Source organism: Salvelinus fontinalis, chromosome 27 (genome assembly GCF_029448725.1).
Source record: "Salvelinus fontinalis isolate EN_2023a chromosome 27, ASM2944872v1, whole genome shotgun sequence".
Classification (NCBI taxonomy): Eukaryota; Metazoa; Chordata; class Actinopteri; order Salmoniformes; family Salmonidae; genus Salvelinus; species Salvelinus fontinalis.
This window is the reverse complement of record NC_074691.1, coordinates 24,135,005-24,161,744: the sequence shown is the minus strand read 5'-3', so window position 1 is coordinate 24,161,744 and position 26,740 is coordinate 24,135,005. Positions and strand designations below refer to the sequence as shown.

General features: G+C 41.7%; 1 protein-coding gene across 1 annotated transcript in view; it reads right to left on the bottom strand.

The window, feature by feature from the left end:
- Window positions 1-517: 517 nt before the first annotated feature.
- opn8b (opsin 8, group member b) overlaps window positions 518-26,740 on the bottom strand; it is a 48,772-nt gene continuing 22,549 nt past the window's right edge. Inside the window, exons 2-4 of the mRNA XM_055885349.1 lie at window positions 5,283-5,576; window positions 4,341-4,666; window positions 518-2,884 (exon numbers count right to left, since the gene is read on the bottom strand). Coding sequence (XP_055741324.1) covers window positions 2,486-2,884; window positions 4,341-4,666; window positions 5,283-5,576 — 1,019 coding nt within the window. The 3' untranslated portion in view covers window positions 518-2,485. The remainder of the gene's footprint in view (window positions 2,885-4,340; window positions 4,667-5,282; window positions 5,577-26,740) is intronic.

The following is a 26,740-nucleotide window of genomic DNA, read 5'->3' as shown; positions in this document are numbered from 1 at the left end:
AAGGCACTTAACCTTAATTGCTCCAGGGTAGCTGTTCATAATGTCATTTAAAAATCTATATTTGTTATTTAACTAGGCAAGTCAGTTAAGAACAAATTCTTATTTACAATGACAGCCTAGACCGGACAACACTGGGCCAATTGTGTGCCGCCCTATGGAACTCCCAATCACAGCTGTATGTGATACAGGTACTGTAGTGACACCTCTTGCACTGAGATGCAGTGCCTTAGACTGCTGCACCACTCGGGAGCCCCTCTAAAATGATTGACCCCACTCCCTGAGGGTGTCTCACATTTCCAATTCAAAAGTGCATGTTAATAAACAATTGTACATGTGTGAAATAGCACAAATATAAGCACCCATCAAATTATTATACTGTATCCTGCCCTTTAAAAGCAGACAACTGCACTCAGTCTGACAACTGAATCGGTGTAAAGTGGTCTTTTGTAACATTGAGGAACATGTGAGGGGGCAAAATTATATAATAACAAACAAAGAGTGTTATAAGATCAAAGAGTGTTATAATATTTTTTAATCTATATATATATATATTAACATGTATTTCTCCTGAAGGTTTAGAGATATGATCAAATAATTGTGACAGGCCTATACATTTAAACTTTTGGTTCCCTGACAATAATGTAATTGTATTTTTCAAACATTGCTTTAAAGAGTACAACGAGGGAAGTTATTTAGTATGCAACACTTAAGACAACACCGGGGGTGAGGACATTGACAAACCAGTGATAGCAGAAATGAATAATCCATGAAGACGCTTACATAATAACTACATTCCAAAAACCAGATCTGCTCAATACCACAGGACTGTATTCACAATAAGGTTCCAAACTATACATACCATGGTTGCATGACAACATTATTTGGGGTCATATAGGGTCATATTGCCCCCCCCACAATACATGGGAAATAGGTTATGTACTGTATATCTTATCTTCATGAAGCATGGAGCTCCTAAACTACGTATAGATCTGTAGGAACCCAGATGCATCACCTATGAGATTAGTGTACAGTCTATGGCATAGCCGGGTCAACTAGATGCATGACATCCCCATCATCAATCCGTGGTTGCCCACCCAGAGGAGCCTCAGCAGGCTCTGCTCGCAGTCCTAGCTGACTGCTACTTAGCATGCTAGCATCCTATTTAGATAAGAGTGCCTGCTAAGTCTCAAGACAAATATAATAATACAGTATTATATAGAATATATGCCATTTAGCAGACGCTTTTATCCAAAAGGAATTACAGTCATGGTAAAGTGGGTTTGCCAAGCTATGTGGCCATGGGAATATTAAACAGAATTAAAAGGAAATATGAACAGACACCCAATTCATCCGTCACAAATTCAGATTCCGTCCGACCTCAACTATGACTTTTCAACCCCCTTAGTGGCTGGCGTGTGACCTTTGAGGCTGGGCTGGGATCCATCCTGAGCACTAGAAGCATCCGTTTCTCCAACCTCTCCTCTCCTCATGGGATCAGTCCTGAGCACTAGAAGCATCTGCTTCTCCATCCTCTCTTCTCCTCACGGGATGAGTCTTGAGCACTAGAAGCATCCGTTTCTCCATCCTTTCCTCTCCTCATGGGATCAGTCCTGAGCACTAGAAGCATCCATTTCTCCATCCTCTCCTCATTGGATCAGTCCTGAGCACTAACAGTGTATTCCCTCTTTAGTGCAGGGCACTACTTTTGACCAGGGCCCATATGGCTCTACATAGGGGATAGGGTGGACCCAGGCTTAGTGTCTCCAGCCATCCTCTCCTCCATGGGAATACGGTCACTTCCTTCCTCTGCATTGATCAATGGCAGCTGTGTTTATCTAAAGAAAACAGCCCACCTACTGTACGCTCCGTCCATTCAAACCGTATACGGTCTATGATTCCCTATTGGCTATAGCATATTGTCAATCCTCTTCATCCTGGCAGCCAATTGGCTTGGGAACCAGTCCAGAAATCCTCTCATTGGTTGCCATTTTTCACTCACATCCATTGAGTTAAGATACAGTAGTGCAAACACGCCCTCTTTCATTTAACCATCAATACAGGATTTGATATTACCCTGCAAGTTATGTTGCACACACCAGTTGTGCTTATTAAAGTATAACTTGTCTTTATGTAAAAACTATTTTCATGCCAACAGCAATTGATTCAGGCGTATAACAATAAAATCATAGACATTGGTCTTAGCTCGTTTCAAATGATATACTGTATGATGTCCTCTCTCATGACAATCTATAATTCCTCAGGGTCGAAATTATTATAAAAGTTCACCATTGTCTCTAAAAGTTTTCGTCAATTCAGCATTCTGTGAAACCTCATCTCATCTCCGACACCCACGGGTAGAGTTTACCAAGTTCAATGGTGAACTTTTATGGTCATTTAGACCCTGACTGGATGAGGAATGATAAGATTGTCATGAGAAAGGACATCATACACTATACCCCTTACCCCCTCCCTCCCCGAGGCCTTCCTATTGGCTGTCGAATGAGTTTAACCTGGTCTCCATCTCCCGGCTCTTCCCAGAGGACAACTTATCCTCAGTGGTCCTCCCGACCACCGTGGCCACCACCTTCTCCGCCCGGCTGCCATCACACACCAGGTAGATGGCGTTGTCCGTGATGTTGTTCCTGGCGCTGGAAGCATGGCATGCGTTGGATCTACCACACAGCTGCTTCACCTCCTGCTTAAAGGTCTTGCTGAAGATATAGTAGATCAGGGGGTTGTAAAGAGTGGAGGACTTGGCAAACAGGCAGGGCAGCATGGTCACCTCAGGGGGGATGAACTCACTGCCCCTGACAACAGACACCAGGCTCACCAAACCGTATGGAGCCCATGATAAGATGAAGCCCAGGCTGATCAGGACTGCTATCTGTAAGATAGAAGAAACACTGTGAAAATGGGCAGGCAGAGAAAACTATCTGAAACAGAGGGTAGAAAGCAAACCAGCTAAATATACTTTGAAGACCATGCAGTTGAAACATTGTTGTTGAATCCATATCTTCAGTTAAAATCTGATTTGGACACTGTCCCTGAAACAGGATTTTGAACGGTGGGATTTACTTTCTCTTTCGTTGGGCATAGGAAATAACACTGTTAAAATTAATGTATTACCTATGTTTTTATACTTATTTCAATGTATTCCTATCTTTCTGACAAAATATTTTTTTATCTCCATAGATAAACTGATATCTGCTTTTATCTGGAACAAGAAAAACCCTTGCATACGTAAGAGCGTATTGCAGAGATCTCGCCCCCAGGGTGGTCTAGCACTTTCAAACTTTTTCAATATTATTACTGGGCAGCTAATATAAGAATCGTTCTATATTGGATGACAGAAATCCCGGATGTTACAGGCCTGAAATTGTTGACCTTGGGGATTTCATCCTGTGGCCCCACCTCCTTACCTGCCTTACTCTGTTCTAAACTAGCTGAGACCGTTTCCAAATACATTAAAAACCCTATTGTGAAACATTCTCTAACAATCTGGAAATAGTTCAGGCGATCGTTTGGTCTCAGTGAATTTTCAACTTCTGCCCCATTATTAAAGAACCATACATTCTCTCCATCATTATTAGAGAGCAGGCAGGCATAAGTTACCAACAATAAACACAATTGCATTTTATCGATGGCAATTTGAATGCACAGAGATACTGTGACGAGATCCTGAGGCCCATTGTCGTGCCATTCATCCGCCGCCATCAACTCATGTTTCAGCATAATAATGCACGGACCCATGTTGCAAGGATCTGCACACAATTCCTGGAAGCTGAAAATGTTCCAGTTCTTCCATGGCCTGCATAATCACTAGACATGTCACACATGTTGCTTTGGATCGACGTGTACGACATCGTGTTCCAGTTCCCGCCAATATCCAGCAACTTCGCACAGCCATTGAAGAGGAGTGGAATAACATTCCACAGGCCACAATCAACAGCCTGATCAACTCTAGGAGATGTGTCCCACTGCATGAGGCAAATGGTGGTCATACCAGATACTGACTGGTTTTCTGATCCACGCCCCTACCTTTAAAAAAAAAAAGATATCGGTGACCAACAGACACATATCTGCATTCCCAGTCATCTGAATTCCATAGATTACAGAATCATTTATTTATTTCAATTGACTGATTTCCTGAAATGAACTGTAACTGTTGCATGTTGCATTTATATTTTGGTCAGTATATATAACGTATAAAGTTGAAAGTATGTGTAAATAGGCCTGTATAATCTCCATATTCTAGTCCTTTAAAAATATATATTTAAATTAAGATGGTGTGACAAAAACAACTCTATAGGATTTCAACTCCAAGTCAGCAAGTCACTCACTATGAGAAGGCGGCGGTGCATCTTGATGATGTTTGGGATATTTTTGCTGTGGTCGAGGGACTTGTAGGTAATGTACAGCTTCAAGGCAATGCCAAAGTAGCAACAGAGGATGATGAAGGAGGGCCCCAGCAAGTTGAAGGAGAAGACGGAGATGACGAAGGAGAAGCCTTGTTCCTTCATCTCTCCCCAGGCCAGGGTGCAAGAAAGACCGAAGGGCTCTGGACCGTACCGGCCCCAGCCCAGGAGAGGGAAGCAGGCCCACAGCAGGGCATAGAGCCACGTCCACAAACACAGCAGCTTCACGTTCCTCCGGCTGATCTTCTCCTCTAGGGAAACACACACAGACAGTGGGTCACTAAGAGGTTTAGTGGGAGAGCAGTACTTCCTGTGTGGCTCAGCTGGTAAGAACACTAGCAATGGAAAGGCCATGAGCTCAAGTCCTGGAGGGATCACATATGCATACCAAACATGTAAGCACTCACTGTACTGTAAGTTGCTCTGGATAAAAGCGTCTGCTAAGTGGTATATATTACACTTCTGACCTCAAGGTCCGGATTTTAGACATTTTCCCGGATCTCTGTAGTGTGAGAGTGAGAAAATAATTTGAGGAGCTTTATATAGTTTATCTGTTGCTATTTCTGGGTTGTACTCTTCAAAAACAAGAGGTATTTTTCAGGTTTAAATGCTGCGTGGGCATTGAGAAATCAGTTGGGGCCCCTAACCACACACCACTTTTGTAAATGCTTCCTTGTTTGTGTGTTTTTTATTCAAAACATCCACAATTACTTTCCAAAATGTTCTTATGATGACAAGTGGTGGTATCACTCACTCACTCACTCACTCACACAGCCTATACACAAACTGACTCAAACACACACAAATTCCAATGGTCCTAACATCATTCCCTGTCGTACTCCTGCTCCACATGCTCTATATACTCACTGGGAGACTGGAGGCTGAGGGAGACGACGAAACGCACCACAGCCATCACGGTCATGGTCATTATGCTGGCCGTGCCAAAGAAGAACCCTACCAGGCCGTAGTAGATGCATGTGGTGTCTCCTCCCAGCCAGTGGTGGTTCCAGGCCGAGGCCACAGCCAGAGGGTACATGGCGACAGCAGCTCCCAGGTCTGTCACCGCCAGGTTGACACTCAGCAGCTCCGGGGGCTTCATGTGAGATGAGTGCTTAAATGCCATAATAAGCACCAGCAGGTTCCCCACAATGGACAATATAGCTAGAGAGAGGGGAGAGAGACAAAGAGGGAAAGTCCCAACACCCAGACCAGACCCAACAATCCCACCAGGCTAACATTGGTTATTTTCTTGTCTGGGTAAACACTAAATTATTAGGCATTCAAAAAGCACATGAATCCCTCCGGAGAGAAATTGATTTGGTCAACATGGTCTCCACGTGATTCCAACATACCTTCAATGCCCAGACCCGTGTAATGGTTTAGTGAAAGAGATTACATAAAGTTAGCACACGATAGAGCAATACCATGAGCCATAGAGAGTTAACCGTTTAATTTTCAGACAACACAGATGGTTAACTGAAGATCAGACCTAGATTCCTCAAGCTGTCATGGCGATTAGACCATTGAAAAGAAACCCCTGTTTACCAACAGGAAAACATCAAGGTTGTATAAACTGTGAATCTTTTCTCAATGGGTATTTTGTTGTGCCAATGAATGGCGAGCACATTCAGTTTTGTTTGATTGGGAGTATTTGAGGTCATCAGTAATAGACAAGAAAACAGGTCTGATAGGATCTGACAAGGATCCCATTTTGAGCCTAATATAATTTCCAGATAAAAGAAATATGAAGATTATATGCCTCTGGCAGAGGTTCTTCGTCTGAGTAAATTAATGTGGGCCAAAAAATATCACGTTACCTTTAACTCTAAATACACAGGAGTTAGATAAGATAAAGTAAGATCGAGTTCGGACTTCAGCATGATATTGATAACTCAATAAAACGTTGTAAATTGGTTTCATTTCAATGCACATTGAATTAAATAAAAAAGCTATTGGAAAAACAAATCCCGTTTTCTGTGGTATACCCCACACAACTGCAGGTCAAATGGAAGGAAAGAGACACCCCACTAAAATCAGCAAAGAAGATACCTGATTCCTGGACAAGGACAATGGTGGAAATGGCAATGAATGAACTGTATAGACTACAGGACAGACTCTCAACAGACAATGTACGACAGATGGGGCACTGGAATACTTGACTGTTTAGGCTACTGAAACACGCTTTTTGAAAATACAATCACAGCACCACTCAGGAGATCTGTCTAAATGAATAACACTTTAATGACTATTGGTTATGCAGCTTAAGTGACAACCAATTCATTGGTAGGCTATAGCCATGATCTAAATGTTCAAGTAACAAACTGACAAGTGAACAGGACAACATGATGATTGCTATGTTCTGGACAATTATTTGCAAATGCTCCCCAGCCGATAGGCTCCAAAGGCCTGGATGGATGGAAAGAATTTAAACGGCCCATATGTGAAAAAAGACTGGGAGGGATCAAATGTCATACAGCCTAAGAACCTGAAAATGTAAGCACACAGTACTTTTTCCCCCGTTGCTTTTGCTCCCAATTCTTTTTAAATGTATTTACTTTTGCCCTAATACTGGTGTCTTCGCCCAAGACATTAGTGACCATTGACCCGTTGTTTGTGTTAGAGATGTGAGAAAACAACAATCCTAGCCTCATGTCATCACAAAGAGGAACTATAAAAACATCCGTGAACAGTTTTTTAAAACATTTTCTTTATTTTAGTGACCTTGCTTGTATTACAGCTATCCCTGAAACTGATTTAGCTTTGAGCCTTTTTGCAGATGTCTTCCACACTATTGTGGATAATCATGCTCCCTTCCGAAATTTAAGGGTTAAAGCTAGATCGAATGCCTGGTACACTCCGGAATTATCAGAAGTCATTCATAAAAGAGTTGATGCTTGGGTCAAGAACAAGAACACATGCCTAGGCCTGGACTGGCAAGCTTTTAAGCAACTGAGGAATCATTGTGTAAAACTAATCAGAAAGGCCGAATCTGATTATTATGTAACCGCTCTTTGGATTGCAATGGGAACATGGCTAAATTCTGGAATACTGTCAAATCCCTGAAGGTTTCTACTTACTCCTTTGGGCCACAACAAATTTATTTAAACACTGGTCTCATTACAAAAAAAGAAAAGTCATCATTGATGCAGACTCATCTCTTCAGTAGGTCCTATGATTGAGTGTAGTCTGGCCCAGAGTTGCGATGGTGAATGGCAAGACACTGGAGCGACGAACTGCCTTGCTGTCTCTGCCTGGCCGGCTCCCCTCTCTCCACTGGGATTCTCTGCCTCTGACCCTATTACGGGGTCTGAATCCCTGGCTTACTAGTGCTCTTCATGCCATCCCTAAGAGAGGGGTTGAGTCACAGACGTGATCTTCCTGTCTGGTTTTGCACCCCCCCAGGCCTGTGCGGTGGAGGAGATCTTTGTGGGCTATACTCAGCCTTGTCTCAGGGAAGTAAGTTGGTGGTCTGTTGATATCCCTCTAGTGGTGTGGGGGGCTGTGCTTTGGCAAAATGGGCGGGGCCATATCCTGCCTGGTTAGCCCTGTCTGGGGATATCGTCGGATGGGGCCACAGTGTCCCCCGACCCACCCCTGTCTCTGACCTGCTGTTTTCAACAGTAACTAAGGTGCAGCTCCAAATCTCTCTCTCTCTCTCTCTCTCTCTCTCTCTCTCTCTCTCTCTCTCTCTCTCTCTCTCTCTCTACCACACCTGCTGTCTCGACCTTTGACATTTACTCATGAGGTACTGACCTGTTGCACCCTCTACAACCACTGTGATTATTATTTGACCATTCTGGTCATCTATGAACATTTGAACATCTTGAACAACAATCTGACCTTAAATGGCCATATACTCTTATAATCCTTAACCCGCACAGCCAGAAGAGGACTGGCCACCCCTCAGAGCCTGGTTTCTTCCTAGGTTCCTGCCTGTTTGGGGTTTTAAGCTGGGATTCTGTATAGCATTTTGTGACATCTGCTGATGTAAAAAAGGGCTTTATAAATACATTTGTCTGATTGATTGAGAGGATCTGCAGAGAGGAATGGTAGAAACTCCCCAAATATAGGTGTGCCAGGCTTGTAGCGTCATATCCAAGAAGTCTCGAGGATGCAATCACTGCCAAACGTGCTTCAACAAAGTACTGAATAAAAGGTCTGAATATTTATGTAAATGTGTTATTTCAGTTCTTTATTTTTTTATACATTTGCAAACATTTCTAAAAACCTGTTTTTGCTTTGTCCTAATGGGGTATTGTGTGTAGATTGATGAGGGGAAAAGCATTGTATGTCAGTGGCAGTCAGGGGCATTTTTTTTCATGAGCATGGCCTTATTCATATTACAGCATATTGAATGAGTGTCATTCATATTCCATTCACCCAGTTCAATATAAGATTTTTGGCTACAACATGTTTTGGCTACGACATGTTTTGGCTACGACATGATGCAACATTTTTCCCTATACCCATCATGAGGTTGCTACATAATAGCCTATGAATGAAAGTTTACAACGTAGTTGCACACAGATTGAGAGAGAAATTTGAGATGACAGACAGTGACACATTCAATACCGCCTTGCACACTCTTGCCTGCATCTAGCTGATATAGGGTGTAATCATAAGTTCAACAGTTGCAACACATTCAGGTACTGTATGTTAATCCTGTTTCATTCTGTTTGCTTCCATTTAAGAAAAGTTTTTCAACAGAATCGGCAGAATGAATACACGCCTGATCACACAAGCACAGGTTCCTTTCATAGCAGCCACGTTGTATTCCTTCTTGCATCTATGCCCTCTCCACCTCTTACCTTTTTCCTTCGCTTGTTGACTTCAATGTACAACACATCCGCTATATGTGACCAGGCGAAAACACCTTTCCAAGCCTAAATATATCATAACCGCTACACACAGCCTACATCGTTGTTACCATATGAGCTAAAGTAACATCATAGTCAACAATGCCAATAGAACTAACGCGTTAGTAAACATGCTACAATCATGCAGTACAGTGTACAGTCAGTAAGCAGTTTAGCAGTTACACCGGTGGGCCCCAGTGGCAATAAATTAGTAAAACCAAACACTTATCTTGACTTGGAAGAGTTCCAGTGTTGTGTTGGATAGTCATAGCCAGCTAGCTAACATTGCATCCCTTTGTTTGAGCCGGGTGTTTGAGTAGGCTAAACTAGCTAGCTGCATGTGCTATCTAAGTAAGTGAACATCACGTGTGCTCCCTCTCTGTCCTCTAGGTCACCAGGCTGCTCATTATGGTGCATACCTGTCACCATCGTTACGCACAGCTGCGCATGGACTCCATCACTTCCCTGATTACCTTCCCTATATACAGTTGAAGTCGGAGGTTTACATACACTTAGGTTGGAGTCATTAAAACTCATTTTTCAACCACTCCTCAAATTTCTTGTTAACAAACTATAGTTTTGGAAAGTCGGTTACGATATCTACTTTGTGCATGACACAGATAATTTTTCCAACAATTGTTTACAGACAGATTATTTCATTTATAATTCACTGTATCACAATTCCAGTGTGTCAGAAGTTTACATACACTAAATTGACTGTAGCTTGACAACAAAGTCAAGGTATTGGGGTGGCCATCACAAAGCCCTGACCTCAATCCTATAGAAAATGTGGGGGCAGAACTGAAAAAGCATGTGCGAGCAAGGAGGCCTACAAACCTGAATCAGTTCCATCAGCTCTGTTAGGAGGAATGTGCCAAAATTCACCCAACTTATTGTGGGAAGCTTGTGGAAGGCTACCTGAAACGTTTGACCCAAGTTAAACAATTTAAAGGCAATGCTACCAAATACTAATTGAGTGTATGTAAACTTCTGACCCACTGGGAATGTGATGAAAGAAATAAAAGCTGAAATAAATAATTCTCTCTACTATTATTCTGACATTTCACATTCTTAAAATAAAGTGATGATCCTAACTGACATAAGACAGGGAATGATTACTTGGATTAAATGTCAGGAATTGTGAAAAACTGAGTTTAAAAGTATCTGGCTAAGGTGTATGTAAACTTCCGACTTCAACTGTATGTCACTCCCTTTGGTTCCTTCCCCGGGCGTCATTGTTTCTGTTTCTGTTTCATGTCTGTGTGCTGTTAGTGTTTCTTGTTTTGTATTATGTTCTGATTATATTATTAAAACACTCACTCCCTGAACTTGCTTCCCGTCTCTCAGCGCATAACATTACAGTGAAAGTGAAAGTAAAATGACAAAATATAGGTCTCAATCTCTCTCTCTCTTGCTTCTCCATTTTTGAAGAAATGAATTTGTTCAAAACTGTTAAACTATTGACTTTCTCTATTGTCATGACGTGGCCCTCTTTGGGTATAGCGAGTGCCTTCCCCCTCTCTCTCCCTCTTACACCCAGGTTCTGTTATCTCAGGTCGTAAATTCCTAGAGCACTCTCTTCCCCCCCGGTCATGCAGTATAGAGAGTGGGTTCATAGAGAGAACAAAGGAACTTCTTCTACATCACAGAACTTGAGAACTGAACAATGTCCATGTTTTGGAGAAAGCGTAAACGGTCGGTGGAGAATCCAGCTACGACCGGTCCATTTTGTTTAATGTTTGTGACCTCATTGAGAGACAATACAGCCACATTACCATAACTCTGTTTATACAGGAGCCTCCGTTATGAGATGTGTATCTAATTATTGTATAAAATGAATGAGTAAAGATTAAACTATTTGTGAAATTATGTAATGTGATTTTAAACTGTTTAATGAAAGAGAATCCAATTCCCTTTAAAGTTATCTAAGTAATTGGCCCGCCCCATGAGCACAGATATTGATCTGGTTTCATGGAACATCCTTTTCTGCTGTTCCGAATAAAACCCCACCTAGAGAAATCATCTGCAGACCATGCGTACCTCGATTACCGAGAGGGCTAAGGTTTGAGTAGAGACCATGCGTTCCTCGGTTGTTGAATTCCTAACCAAACCACGTGGAGCATTGGCTACACTGGTGGAAATGGTTCAACTCTGAGACTATCGATACCGACAGAATAAGAGCAAATCTTTGATACTAATTACTAGTCTGCAGCTAGAATTTATGTTGACTGGTTACGAAAACCGACAACCTCTGAAACATCTATTCTATAAGAACATTTCTGAATGGGACTCTGAAGTATTCATTCTAACCACAAAAGACTCCAGGGACGCAAACAGAAGATCAGATTAACTTTCCAACAGAAAGACGGACGACTCCAACAGAGATTATGACGACACACTTAGCGTAAATATATATATTGATTGCAAATATTCCCGAATGAGTGAGCGTTCATGTGCAAAGGATTAGCATTTCAATTATTATAATTATCAACATTGTAGTGTCTCTTGTCTTTCCCGGCCTTCTCAGTCCGCACCCACTTTATAATTATAATTTCCTTGTAACCATATATATTGTTGTTTGTTTATGCATTTCTGTGATTATTTAGTTAGTTAGTAAATAAATGATTAAAACAACTGATGTATGGATGATTCATAGTGAAGGCTGGGTTTGTGCAGATAACCAACCATTTACGACGTTTGGAATGAGTCTAACGTGAGGTAAAGAATGATTCATTAATTAGAAGACTAACGGATCAGATATTAAAATATCTGAAAAGTTATATTAGGAAAATTATAACTTTGTAATCTGAAGATTTTCTTTGGTGCCCCGACTTCCTCATTATTTACATTTATATGATTAGTTTAATCACGTAATAATAATTACACAGAATTGATTTGATAAAATAAGTCTTCACTTTAATGATGTCAAAGACACAACACTATCTTTGAGTCAACAACTCACCACATGTTATGCAGTGCAGAGCTAGCTAGCTGTAGCTTATGCTTTCAGTACTAGATTAATTCTCTGATTCTTTGATTGGGTCGACAACCCGTCAGTTCATGCTACAAGAACTCTGATGGGTTGGAGGACATTCTCCGGATGTTGTCATAATTACTGTGTATGTCTATGGAAGGGGGTGAGAACCATGAGCCTCCTAGGTTTTGTATTGAAGTCAACATACCCAGAAGAGGACAGATGCTAGCCTCTGGCTACATCATGGAGCTACCTTACAGAGTGCTGCTGAGGCTACTGTAGACCTTCATTGCAAAAGAGTGTGTTTTAACCAACTATATATTTAGTATAGTTTTTTTTTCCCACACTATTTTTATTTTTACGAAATTCATTGAGGAGTATGATCCTCCCCTTTCTCCTCCTAGGAGCCTCCACTAATGTACAGTACCAGTCAAAATTTGTATACCCCTACTCATTCAAGGTTTGTTTTACTAAATATTTGTACCATTTTCTACATTGTAGAATGATAGTGAAGACATCAAAACTATGAAATAACACATTGAATCATGGTGTAACCAAAAAAGTGTTAAACAAGTAGCCACCCTTTGCCTTGATGACAGCTTTGAACACGTTTGGCATTCCCTCAACCAGCTTCATGAGGTAGTCACCTGGAATGCATTTCCTTTCCTTCTTAATGCGTTTGAGCCAATCAGTCGTGTTGTGACAAGGTAGAGGTGGTATACAGAAGATAGTTATATTTGGTAAAAGACCAAGTCCATATTATGGGAAGAACAGATCAAATAAGCAAAGAGAAACAACAAACAGTCCATCATTACTTTAAGACATGAAGGTCAGTCAATGCGGAACATTTCAAGAACTTTGACCGTTTTTTCAAGTGCCGTCGCAAAAACCATCAAGCGCTATGATGAAACTGGCTCTCATGAGGATCTCCACAGTAAAGTGAGACTCATAGTTACATCTGCTGCAGAGGATAAGTTCATTAGATTTACCAGCCTCAGAAATTGCAGCCCAAATAAATGCTTCACAGAGTTCAAGTAACAGACACATCTCAACATCAACTGCTCAAAGAAGACGTGAATCAGGCCTTCATGGTCAAATTTCTGTAAAGAAACCACTACTAAAGGACACCAATAATAAAAAGAGACTGGGTTGTGCCAAGAAAACACGAGCAATGGACATTAGACCGGTGGAAATCTGTCCTTTGGTCTGATGAGTCCAAATTTTAGATTTTTGGTTCCAACCGCTTTGTCTTTGTGAGACGCAGAGTAGGTGAACAGAGGATCTCTCTACATGTGTAGTTCCAACCATGAAGCATGTAGAAGGAGGTGTGATGGTGTAAGGGTGCTTTGCTGGTGACACTGTCAGTGATTTATATAGAATTCAAGGCAACCTTAACCGGCATGGCTACCACAGCATTCTGCAGCAATAGACCAGTCCATCTGGTTTGCGCTTAGTGGGATTATCATTTGTTTCTCAACAGGACAATGACCCAACACACCTCCAGTCTGGGTAAGGGCTATTTTACCAAGAACGAGAGTGATGGAGTGCTGCATCAGATGACCTGGCCTCCACAATCACCCAACCTCAACCCAATTGAGATGGTTTGCGATGAGTTGGACCGCAGAGTGAAGGAAAAGCAGCCAACAAGTGCTCAGCATATGTGAGAACTCCTTTAAGAATGTTGTTAAAGCATTCCAGGTGAAGCTGGTTGAGAGAATCCCAAGAATCCCAAAGCTGTCATCAAGGCAAAGGGTGGCTACTTTGAAGGATCTCAAATATAAAATGGTTACTACATGATTCCATATGTGTTATATCATTGTTTTGATGTCTTCACTGATATTCTACAATGTAGAAAATAGTAAAAATATAGAAAATCCAAACTTTTCACTGGTACTGTATGTGCTATTATTTCATTATGGCTAGGAATTTATATCCATCCATCTCCACGATTTTGTCTGTTGGGAAATGTTAATATTGGTGATCAATATTAGAGAAAGTGTTCTAATCTATGTCTAATTGCTGCAAAAATGTGTATAGCCATCAATTGGAAACGCCTCATATTCACACTCAATAACAAACTGGAGGACTGAACTATCTAGTTACATCCCACTAGGTGTCAGGTTCTCCCTAGGAGAGGTGGGTGTGGAGTCAGGCGCAGGAGAGTGAGAATTGCAGGAAGGGCGTTTATTTACAAGTCCAATAAAAAACAGGCACAGGACCACAACAGGACCACAACAGGACCACAACAGGACCACAACAGGACCACAACAGGACCATAACAGCAGCCACAAAAAAAACAGGAGCGCAGTCCAGAAAAAACACCTGTTCAACAGAACAAACCAAACGCAACCCAAACAAATGACAGATACACAAACAATCCCGCACAAAACCTAGAGGGTAGGGCGAGATGAAATACCCCACAATTAACCTAAACTCGACACAGGTGAACAACAAGACAGACAAAACCAAACGAAAGGGATCGGGGGCAGCTAGTAGACCGGCGACGATGACCGCCGAGCGCTGCCCGAACAGGGAGAGGAGCCACCTTCGGTGGAAGTCGTGACACTAGGTTTCTATATACTATGAAGTCAAACAAAAACCAGACTTATATGACAGAGTTTGGAGGCCATATGTGGACCATCTCGGGGAGTGTGGTGCTTAAGTGGAAGTGACGGCTACTTGTGCCGCGCTTGCGTGCCGGTCGGGGCTCGGGGGTTTCCAAATTTCTGATTGGTTGTGGTTGTGCGCATGTCGCGTTTGTGTTTTTGTGTGTGATTGTGGGCAAGTGTGGGCATGTTTATGTGTGTTTTGTTTTTGCAGTGTATTGTTTCTGTTTGTGAATGTCAGTTTATTTTGGATAGATTTTTTACTTTAATATTTTGTTCAATATAAAAAAAAGTTATTTGTGAATGTTGAACCATTATCAAAATAAACATATTTTCTAGCGAATTTGCCATAATATTGTCTAGATAAGGGGTGGGCAATTCCAGTCCTCGAGGGCCTGATTGGTGTCAGTTTTGCCCCAGTCAACACATCTGACTCCAATAATCACCTATTCATGATCTTCAGTTTAGAATGCAATTTGATTAATCAGCTGTGTTTGCTAGGGATGGAGAAAAAGTGACACCAATCAGGCCCTCGAGGACTGGAGTTGCCCACCCCTGGTAGATGATGCACTGATTTCTCTTCATGGACAGTACTGTACCCTACCCTGGTGACCAAAGTAGTGCACTATAGAGAATAGAGTGCCATTAGAGACACAGCCTATGTTCCGTTAAGAATAGATGACAGGAGAGGAGAGGAACCTCTTGAAGCCATTAATGGCAGCATCACTCAGGTTAAGTGCCCGTGTGTGTGTTTGTGTGCATGGATGTGAGTCCCATCCTAAATCAGTCCTGTTCCTGAGGGACTGTGAGGAGTGTCTCTCTACATCTACCTGAGGGACTTGTGGATGACATTAGATCAGTCAGGCCCACTAATCCAACTAATGACTCTCTCATACATGCTCTCACACACACACACACACACACACACACACACACACACACACACACACACACACACACACACACACACACACACACACACACACACACACACACACACACACACACACACACACACACACACACACACACACACACACACACACACACACACACACACACACACACACACGCACACACACATATAGACACCTGTGTTGGAGCTCAAAGCCTCAGGCTTTTAAAGCCATCTCCCCTCCTACTCCCCTCCACCCCCTCACCTCTCTGTGTGTCACGGTGAATGCATAAATGTGAGGAGATATTCCATTATGAAAGGAATCCAATAGGTGGCTGCATTGCTTAAGCCTGGCCTGGACTCATTAAGGTCAGGGTCATAATAACAACACACAACACACCCACTCTCCCTACCTGGGGTGACTTTCCAGTACATCTCTCTCAGACTTATAGAAGAGCTGGAGCTGGAGGCATTGCCTCAGGGTCTTAAAACCACCTCCCCTCCTCTAGCTCTCCCCTCTCTATACATGTCAAGGTACATACATACAATGTCCATGGTCACATAAGCAGCACTTCTATTACAGTTTTTTCCAACTGCTTACACACAAAATCTTTTCATGTCACACGATTTTTGAAACCTCTCACTCAAAGTGCAAAACTACGCACCAAATATCCAAAACCATAAGCTATTTCTCAGCCTTTGACTCAGTTGTCAATTGCATAAAGCACTTTTTTCAAAACACTACACACTACACTACACACAATTCTCTACCTAAAACACAAAAATCTAACAGGAAGTGACTTGCTTTCCTTTTCCAAACACAACCAATCAAAATGCTACACTTATTCACAAGGTCACACACACACTCCTCACATGTGCAAACACTAATAGCTTAACTGATCAATAACCAATCACTGCTTTACTGTAGTACAGGCCTATAAATAGGTCAAAGGTCAGATTACCTGTTTTGAACAATGGGTGCCAACAATGGACAGAGAGCAAGAGGAGTAGGAGGGAGAGGAAGAGGAGGACGAGGGCAAAGAAGAGAAGGAAGGAGAGCCATCTCTGATGAGATTAGGGCAACACTGTGATCAACTACGGTTTGACCATGAGAGAGGCTGGACTGAGAGTCCAGCCCAACTTGAGTTGATTTACAGTGGCGTCCATAATTCGAACCTTCAGAAATGAGAACAGGTATGCAACTATCTAACGACTATTTTAGCATTACAGTAATGTACTGTAAAATACGTATGACTGCATAGTATTGCATAAACTTTTGTAACTCTAAGCCATCCATTTACTGCACTGCATTGAATGAATGAGGTTGGTTATTATGCTGTACTACCTTCTTTTGTACATTGTTTACAGTTCCTATGCTGAACACATACTGTGTTTGAATTATGTACAGAGTGGAAAGGCAAAGACATCATGGAGGACGAGGACGCTTGTTTACAGATGTATAAGGGACTGCAATTACAAATATGGTTTTGGCCAACAATGCAATTAGGATTCCAGAGATAAGAGAGCATATCTTGAATAATGACACCATATTTAACAACATCAATGCTGTAAGCCTGTCGACCATACAACGCATCCTCCAACGGCACCGAGTGACGATGAAACAACTTTACAAGGTGCCATTTGAGAGAAACTCTGACAGAGTCAAGAATATGCGACATGACTTTGTAGAGGTATGTATGCAACACTACTTCCAGTACCTCAGACATACTATATTTACTCATCTGTATGTCCTTTTGTCTGTTACAGAGAGTAGTGGAGCTGGATGCCCATGTAATTCGCCTACATCTGCATTGCTTGCTGTTTGGGGTTTTAGGCTGGGTTTTTGTATATCTGCTGATGTAAAAAGAGCTACATAAATACATTTGATTGATTATGATTAGGGTAATAATAACAGTAATTATCTATGGCTGATTATGGTAAGCTAAATGTTTCATACAGCAGGTTATCATATAGCAGCAGTGACCACTCGTCATTCAAGGCACATTGAGCCCCACATTTTTAGCTAAATAAGTATTAAAAGAAAATAAAGAAATTGGGCATTAAAACGTGTCACATATATATCATTGAGTTAATAAAGCCCGCATGGTCTCTTTTTTGTTTTCTTGAGTATGGGAGCTCCAAAATGCAGGTGTTTCAGCCTAGCTCAGTGCTTTCTGTGGTGGTGGGGCAAGCCAGCAGAAAATACAGAGCGTTGCGCCATGATTGTCTCAGTGTTTTGTCACTGATGGGGACACTACGTTACCACCAAGTCTAAGGGTAGACCTCGAAAAATGTTGCCCTTTGGGTGCTGCCATAGAGTTACATTAGACGGGCCCATCCAAGAAGGCTCTAGGTCATTGGCCACAGATAAAATGACTTCAAATTACATTATATGTACAGTAGCTTTGATTGGACTGATCATGTCAACCTCATACTTTCAAAATATTAGCTAGCAGTCATCATCATGAATCAAGTCGACAATCTACTGGCAAATCCTTTTTAATCTTTGTCATAAGAAGAGAAATAATGAAGAGAAATTATAGATAAAATGAATTGGTGCTCATCGGCCATTGGACATAAACATTACACAACAAGTTGGAAATCGCAAATTCAACAACGAGTGGTTTGGAAGAAATTAGTGACAGTGGCTGTGTGGTACCAATTCTAGGATTAAGGGGCTCTTTTCCAAGTTTAAAATGATAAACATTCAACCGTGCTCAAAACAACAGTTAACTCGGAACTGCGAAAACTTGACTTCAGTGAGTTCAACAACTCAGAATTGAATCCGGCCTCTTTCTTGGTGCTACGACCTGAAGATTATTGACGTCATCATGATTCAACCTTGTTTTTATCAGAGTTCCCAATTGTTTTGAAAGCACCATAAATCCAGAGAATGCCAGACTTATATGACAAAATCTGCCCATGAAGGACCGTCGCGCCAACTTCCTGTTCAAGTGAGCACAGCACAACAAGGTGAGTCCAAAAATGTCTTGTCTGCTGCTGCAAAAATGATGTAATATTCCAGGGAGATATGTATACTGTAGCTAAGAAAGTAATACTAAGTGTATGTTGTGTAGTAAGATGTTAGTAGCTCATGTGCAGCAGCCGAATCATTTGGTCTATTTACCCCTCTCAATTTCGCCTACTGTTCTGACTTGGTGATGCATATGTAGCCTATAACCTGTTTTATGGAAATTTTATCATTGAATATTGTAAGAGCTTTCATTGTCTGCTTATATGCCTCCTTTATTTATCCTACGGTTCTGACTTGGTGTACAGGGAGAACACTGTAAGAATGGCCTATGTTCTGAGTTCTGTCGCTGTACATTTCAAAAGTGCCAAATAAATAGTTATATTGACTACGTCCATCGTCGCTTGCTCCATAATGTCTAATCGAAATTACGGATTGCCTCTTATCCGCTTGTTGTCCCCTTATGCCATAGTTTGTACATCTCAATAGTCATTAGAAACCACATTTGTTAAAGCTAGTCAGACATATTTATTAAAAGGCAGAAAATGAGGTGTTTCGTTGCCAGACAAGGCTCCGCTGAAAGCCAGGTGTAGCAGTGGCAAGATGTTGGGGCTGCTGTTGGGACAGCTTTATGTAGGCCCTAACAGTTTGTGGACACCGTTTGTCACCGTTATAGTGCTATTAATGTATTGTTTAGGGTTGTGTTGTGTAATGGCTTTGCTGGCATGCATCCCTTTTTCTTTTCTTTTTTACCCCACCAAGATTTATATGATAAAATTGCCTCTGTACAGCAGGTTATCATTACCAATTATTAAGGAAGGTATCCCTGTTGTTGACTGCTAGTGAAGTCTTCACTGTTGGGGACTAAAATAGCTCTATTGGACACTATACACACAATCTAAATAACAACACACACACACACGCTTGGCAACAGGTTAGTTATCTCAGTAATCAGACATTATAGATCAAAATAACCTGTTGCCCCCTTGATCACATGTGGATCCCTCCACTTACAGTCGCATAGAATATATACCATTCATAAGACATTTCATTACTTTAACATTACATCTACATCCTCCAATCACCACCTGAGCAGATATCCAATTTGTGCAAAAGATGTCACTCCTGCCTAATTCGTATGCGGTTGGATAGTAGTCATGTAGAAAATTAGATGGATAGAAAATGCCAGAGGGCATAAAAAGCACATTCTAATATAATACCATTGACATACAATATCGGTCAAAAGTTTTAGAACACCTACTCATTCAAGGGTTTTTCTTTATTTGTACTATTTTCTACATTGTAGAATAATAGTGAAGACATCACAAATATGAAATAACACATATGGAATCATGTAATACTTTCTCTGTGGGACAAATTACAAATACAGTCTCTTTGTCAAGTTAAGCTGGTTACACATAGTCATTTCCATGTAAAAGGACCCATGACCACCAACATTTTCAGACAGGTGTAGACGATTGAGGCATCGTGGTCTGATTGTGGTCAGATTTTCCTTACCACCTCAGGAGGTATTCTGGCTCGCATTGTGTCTGAATATCATACAACTGTAGACGGATCTGGACTGTGAAATCATTTTTATCATCATCATCTCACCTTCTAAATTCATTGACAGCTGGGCACCATTGACATACACTACTGGACAAAAGTTTGAGAACATGTACTCATTCAAGCGTTTTTCTTTTTTTGTACTATTTTCTACATTGTAGAATAATAGTGAAGACATCACAACTATGAATAACACATATGGAATTATGTAGTAACCAAAAAAGTGTTAAACAAATCAAAATATATTTTATATTTGAGATTCTTCAAATAGCCACCCTTTGCCTTGATGACAGCTTTTCACACTCTTGGCATTCTCTCAACCAGATTCACCTGGAATGCTTTTCCACCAGTCTTGAAGGAGTTCCCACATATGCTGAGCACTTGTTGGCTGCTTTTCCTTCACTCTGCGATCCAACTCATCCCAAACCATCTCAATTGGGTTGATGCTGGGTGATTGTGGAGGCCAGGTCATCTGATGCAGCACTCCATCACTCTTCAGCACTCTCCTAAGTGGTTTCTTAGGCGCAATTCGACCATGAATGCCTGATTCAAAAAGTCTCCTAAGAACAGTTGATGTTGAGATGTGTCTGTTACTTGAACTCTGTGAAGCATTTATTTGGGCTGCAATTTCTGAGGCTGGTAACTCTAATGAACTTATCCTCTGCAGCAGAGCTAACGCCGGGTCTTCCATTCCTGTGGCGGTCCTCATGAGAGCCAATTTCATCATAGCGCTTGATGGTTTTTGTGACTGCACTTGAATAAACTTTCAAAGTTCTTGTAATGTTCAGCATTGACTGACCTTCAATTCTTAAAGTCATGACGGACTGTCGTTTCTCTTTGGTTATTTGAGTGTTCTTGACATAATACTGACTTGGTCTTCTAGCAAATAGGGCTATCTTCTGTATACCCCTCATACCTTGTCACAACACAACTGATTGAATCAAACACATTAAGGAAATAAATTCCACAAATTAACTTTTAACAAGGCACACCTGTTAATCCAGCCGCTGTGTCAGATTTCAAAAAGGCTTTACGGCGAAAGCACACCATGCGATTATCTGATGACAGCGCCCAGCACACAAAAGCATTAATAACATTTTCCAACCAGGCAGATACGCACGAAAGTCAGAAATAGCGATAAAATAAATCACTTACCTTTGAAGATCTTCTTCTGTTGGCACTGCAAAAGGTCCCAGCTACATAACAAATGGACATTTTGTTCGATAAAGTCCTTCATTATATCTCCAAAAACTCAGTTTAGCTGGCGCGCTTCATTCAATAATCCACCGGTTTCCCTCCTTCAAAATGAATACAAAAGGAATCCCAAAAGTTACCAATAAACTTCTCCAAACAAGCCAAACAACGTTTCTAATCAAACCTCAGGTAGCCTAACACGTAAATAAACTATCAAATTTAAGATGGAGAATAGTTATTGTCATTATTGGAGATAAACTACAAAGTGGGAGCCACTTAGAAAAACTACAAATTCGAGCTAATATTTCCAAAAACAAGCCTGAAACTCTTTCTAAAGACTGTTGACATCTAGTGGAAGCCCTAGGAACTGCAATCTGGGAGGTATTTCTTTCATATTAAAAATGACAGCCATAGTAATCAATGGTGGGCTGAATTTGTTTTTCTGGATGGTTTGTCCTCGGGTTTTCGCCTGCCATATCAGTTCTGTTATACTCACAGACATTATTTTAACAGTTTTTAGAAACTTGAGAGTGTTTTCTATCCAATAATACCATATGCATATCCTAGCTTCTGGGCCTGAGTTACGGGCAGTTTCACAGTCATCCAAACTTCTGAATACTGTCCCCTAGCCTTAAGAAGTTAAACAGATTGGACATGATTTGGAAAGGCACACACCTGTCTATATAAGGTCCCGTAGTTGACAGTACATGTCAAAGCAAAAACCAAGCCATGAGGTCGAAGGAATTGTCCGTAGAACTCAGAGACAGGATTATGTCGAAGCAAAGATCTGGGGAAGGGTATCAACATATGGCTGCAGCATTGAAGGTCCCCAAGAACACAGTGGCCTCCATCATTCTTAAATGGAAGACGTTTGGAACCGCCAAAGACTCTTCCTAGAGCTTGCCACCCGGCCAAACTGAGCAAACGGGGGAGAAGGGCCTTGGTCAGGGAGGTGACCAAGAAACCGATGGTCACTCTGACAGAGATCTAAAGTTCCTCTGTGGAGATGGGAGAACTTTCCAGGAGGACAACCCTGGTATGAATGATATTGACCTCATTCCATCAGTAGAAGATGCCTGGTTATTCTTTAAAAGTGCTTTCCTCACAATCATAAATAAGCATGCCCCGTTCAAAAAATGTAGAACCAGGAACAGATATAGCCCGTGGTTCACTCCAGACCTGACTGCCCTTGACCAACACAAAAACATCCTGTGGCGTACTGCATTAGAATCGAATAGCCCCCGAGATACGCAACTTTTCAGGAAAGTTAGGAACCAATATACACAGGCAGTTAGGAAAGCTAAGGCTAGCTTTTTCAAACAGAAATTTACATCCTGCAGCACAAACTCCAAAAAGATCTGTGACACTGTAAAGTCCATGGAGAATAAGAGCACCTCCTCCCAGCTGCCCACTGCACTGATGCTAGGAAACACTGTCACCACCGATAAATCCACGATAATTGAGAATTTCAATACGCATTTTTCTACGGCTGGCCATGTTTTCCACCTGGCCACCACTACCCTGGCCAACAGCCCTGCACCCCCCACAGAAACTTGCCCAAGCCTCTCCAATTTCTCCTTCACCCAAATCCAGATAGCTGATGTCCTGAAAGAGCGGCAAAATCTAGACCCCTACAAATCAGTAGGACTAGACAATCTGGACCCTCTCTTTCTAAAATTATCAGCCAAAAATGTTGCAAACCCCTATTACTAGCCTGTTCAACCTCTCTTTCGTATCATCTGAGATCCCCAAAGATTGGAAAGCTGCGGCAGTCATACCCCTCTTCAAAGGGGGAGACACTCTAGACACAAACTGATATAGACCTATATCTATCCTACCCTGCTTTTCTAAGGTCTTCGAAAGCCAAGTGAACAAACAGATCACCGACCATTTTGAATCCCACCGTACCTTCGCCACTATGCAAACTGGTTTCCGAGCTGGTCATGGGTGCACCTCAGCCACGCTCAAGGTCCTAAACGATATCATAACCTCTATCTATATGAGACAATACTGTGCAGCTTTATTCATCGACCTGGCCAAGGCTTTCGACTCTGTCAATCACCACATTCTTATCGGCAGACTCAACAGCCTTGGTTTCTCAAATGACTGCCTCGCCTGGTTCACCAACTACTTCTCAGACGGAGTTCAGTGTGTCAAATCGGAGGGCCTGTTGTCCGGACCTCTGGCAGTCTCTATGGGGGTGCCAAAGTGTTCAATTCTCGGGCCGACTTTCTCTGTATACATCAATGATCTCGCTATTGCTGCTGGTGAGTCTCTGATCCACCTCTACGCAGACGATACCATTCTGCATACTACTGTCCCTTCTTTGGACACTGTGTTAACTAACCTTGAGACGAGCTTCAATGCCATAAAACTCCAATTCCGTGGCATCCAAATGCTCTTAAATGCAAGTAAAACGAAATGCATGCTCTTCAACCGATCGCTACCAGCACCTGCCAGCCCGTCCAGCATCAGATCTCTGGACGGTTCTGACTTAGAATATGTGGACATCTACAAATACCTAGGTTTCTGGTTAGACTGTAAACTCTCCTTCCAGACTCACATTAAGCATCTCCAATCCAAAGTTAAATCTAGAATAGAATCTATTTCGGAACAATGCATCCTTCACTCATGCTGCCAAACATACCCTCGTAAAACTGACTAGCCTACTGATTCTTGACTTCGGCGATGTCATTTACAAAATGTCTCCAACACTCTACTCAGCAAATTGGATGTAGTCTATCACAGTGCCATCCGTTTTGTCACCATAGCCCCATATACTACCCACCACTGTGACCTGTAAGCTCTCGTTGGCTGGCCCTCGCTTCATATTTGTCGCCAAACCCACTGGCTCCAAGTCATCTATAAGTCTTTGCTAGGTAAAGCCCTGCTTTACCTCAGCTCACTGGTCACCATAGGAGCATCCACCCGTAGCACACGCTCCAGCAGGTATATCTCACTGGTCATCCCCAAAGACAATTCCTCCTTTGGCCGCCTTTCCTTCCAGTTCTCTGCTGCCAATGACTGAAACGAATTGCAAAAATGACTGAAGCTGGAGACTCATATCTCCCTCACTAACTTTAAGCACCAGCTGCCAGAGCAGCTCACAGATCACTGCACCTGTACATAGCCCATCTGTAAATAGCCCATCCAGCTACCTCATCCCCATACTGTTATTTATTTATTTTGGTCCTTTGCACCACAGTATCTCTACTTGCACATTCATCTTCTGCACATCTATCACTCCAGTCTCTGTCACTCCAGTGTTTAATTGCTACATTGTAATTATTTCACCACTATGACCTATTTATTGCCTTACCCCCCTTATCTTACCTCATTTGCACACACTGTATATAGACTTTTTTTCTATTGTGTTATTGACTGTATGTTTTGTTCATTCCATGTGTAACTCTGTGTTGTTGTTTGTGTCGCACTGCTTTGCTTTATCCTGGCCAGGTCGCAGTTGTAAATGAGAACGTGTTCTCAACTAGCCTACCTGGTTAAATAAAGGTTAAATAAAAAAAATATGCAGCACTCCACCAATCAGGCCTTTATGTTAGAGCGGCCAGTCGGAAGCCACTCCTCAGTAAAATACACATCACAGCCTGCTTTGAGTTTGCCAAAAGGCACCTAAAGACTCCAACGATAAGAAACAAGATTCTCTGGTCTGATTGAAACCAAGATTTAACTCTTTGGCCTGAATGCCAAGAGTCACATTTGGAGGAAACCTGGTACCATCCCTATGGTGAAGCATGGTGGTGGCAGCATCATGCTTTGAGGGATGTTTTTCAGAAGCAAGGACTGGGAGACTAGTCGTCAGGATTGAGGCAAAGATAAACGGAGCAAAGAACTGAGAGGTCCTTGATGAAATCCTGCTCCAGAGCGCGCAGGACCTCAGACTGGGGCGAAGGTTCACCTTCCAACAGGACAACGACCCTAAGCACACAGCCAAGACAATGCAGGAGTTGCTTCGGGATAAGCCTCTGAATGTCCTTCAGTGGTCCAGCCAGAGCCCAGACATGAACCCGATCGAACATCTTCTGAAAATACCTGTCTAGCAACGCTCTCCATCCAACCTGACAGAGCATGAGAGGATCTGCAGGGAAGAATGTGAGAAACTCCCCAAATACAGGTGTGCCAAGCTTGTAGCATCATACCCAAGAAGACTTGAGGCTGTAATCGCTTCCAAAAGTGCTTCAACAAAGCACTGAGTAAAAGGTCTGAATGCTTATGTAAATGAAATATTTCCATTTCTTAAAAAAAATAAAAAATAATATTAATAATCTAAAAACCTGTTTTTGCTATGTCATTATGGGGTATTGTGTGTAGATTGATGAAGAAAAAACCGATTTAATACATTTTAGAATAAGGCTGTAACCTAACAAAATGTGGAAAAACTCAAGGGGTCAGAATACTTTCTGAAGGCACTGTAAATAAATAACTATAAAGAATAAAAATAAAACAATTATTAAAAAAGGCACACGTAGCCTACATATCAATACATACAAACTATCTAGGTCAAATAGGGGAGAGGCGTTGTGCAGTGAGGTGTTGCTTCATCTGTTTTTTTAAACCAGGTTTGCTGTTTATTTGAGCAATATTTGATGGAACGGAGTTCCATTTAGTAATGGCTCTATATAATACTGTACGCTTTCTTGAATTTGTTCTGGATTTGGGTACTGTGAAAAGACCCCTGGTGGCATGTCTGGTGGGGTAAGTGTGTGTGTCAGAGCTGTGTGTAAGTTGACTATGCAAACAATTTGGGATTTTTAACACGTTCATGTTTTTTTATAAAAAGAACAAGTGACACAGTCAGTCTCTCCTCAACTCTTAGCCAAGAGAGACTGTCAGCATAGTATTTATATCATATATATATATATCTGATTACAAATAAAGATCAGGACGTGCCGCTCTATTCTGGGCAAGCTGCAGGTTAACTAGGTCTTTCCTTGAAGCACACGACCACACGACTGGACAAAACTAGAGCTTGCAGGACTTGCTTTTTGGAGTGTGGTGTCAAAAAAGCAGAGCATCTCTTTATTATGGACAGATCTCTCCCCATCTTTACAACCATTAAATCTATATGTTTTGACCATGTTTTTACAATCTAAGGTAATGTCAAGTAATTTAGTCTCCTCAACTTGTTCAACAGCCACATCATTAATTACCAGATTCAGCTGAGGACTAGAATTTAGGGTATGATTTGTACCAAATGCAATGCTATTAGATTTAGAGATGTTCAGGACCAGTTTATTACTGGTCA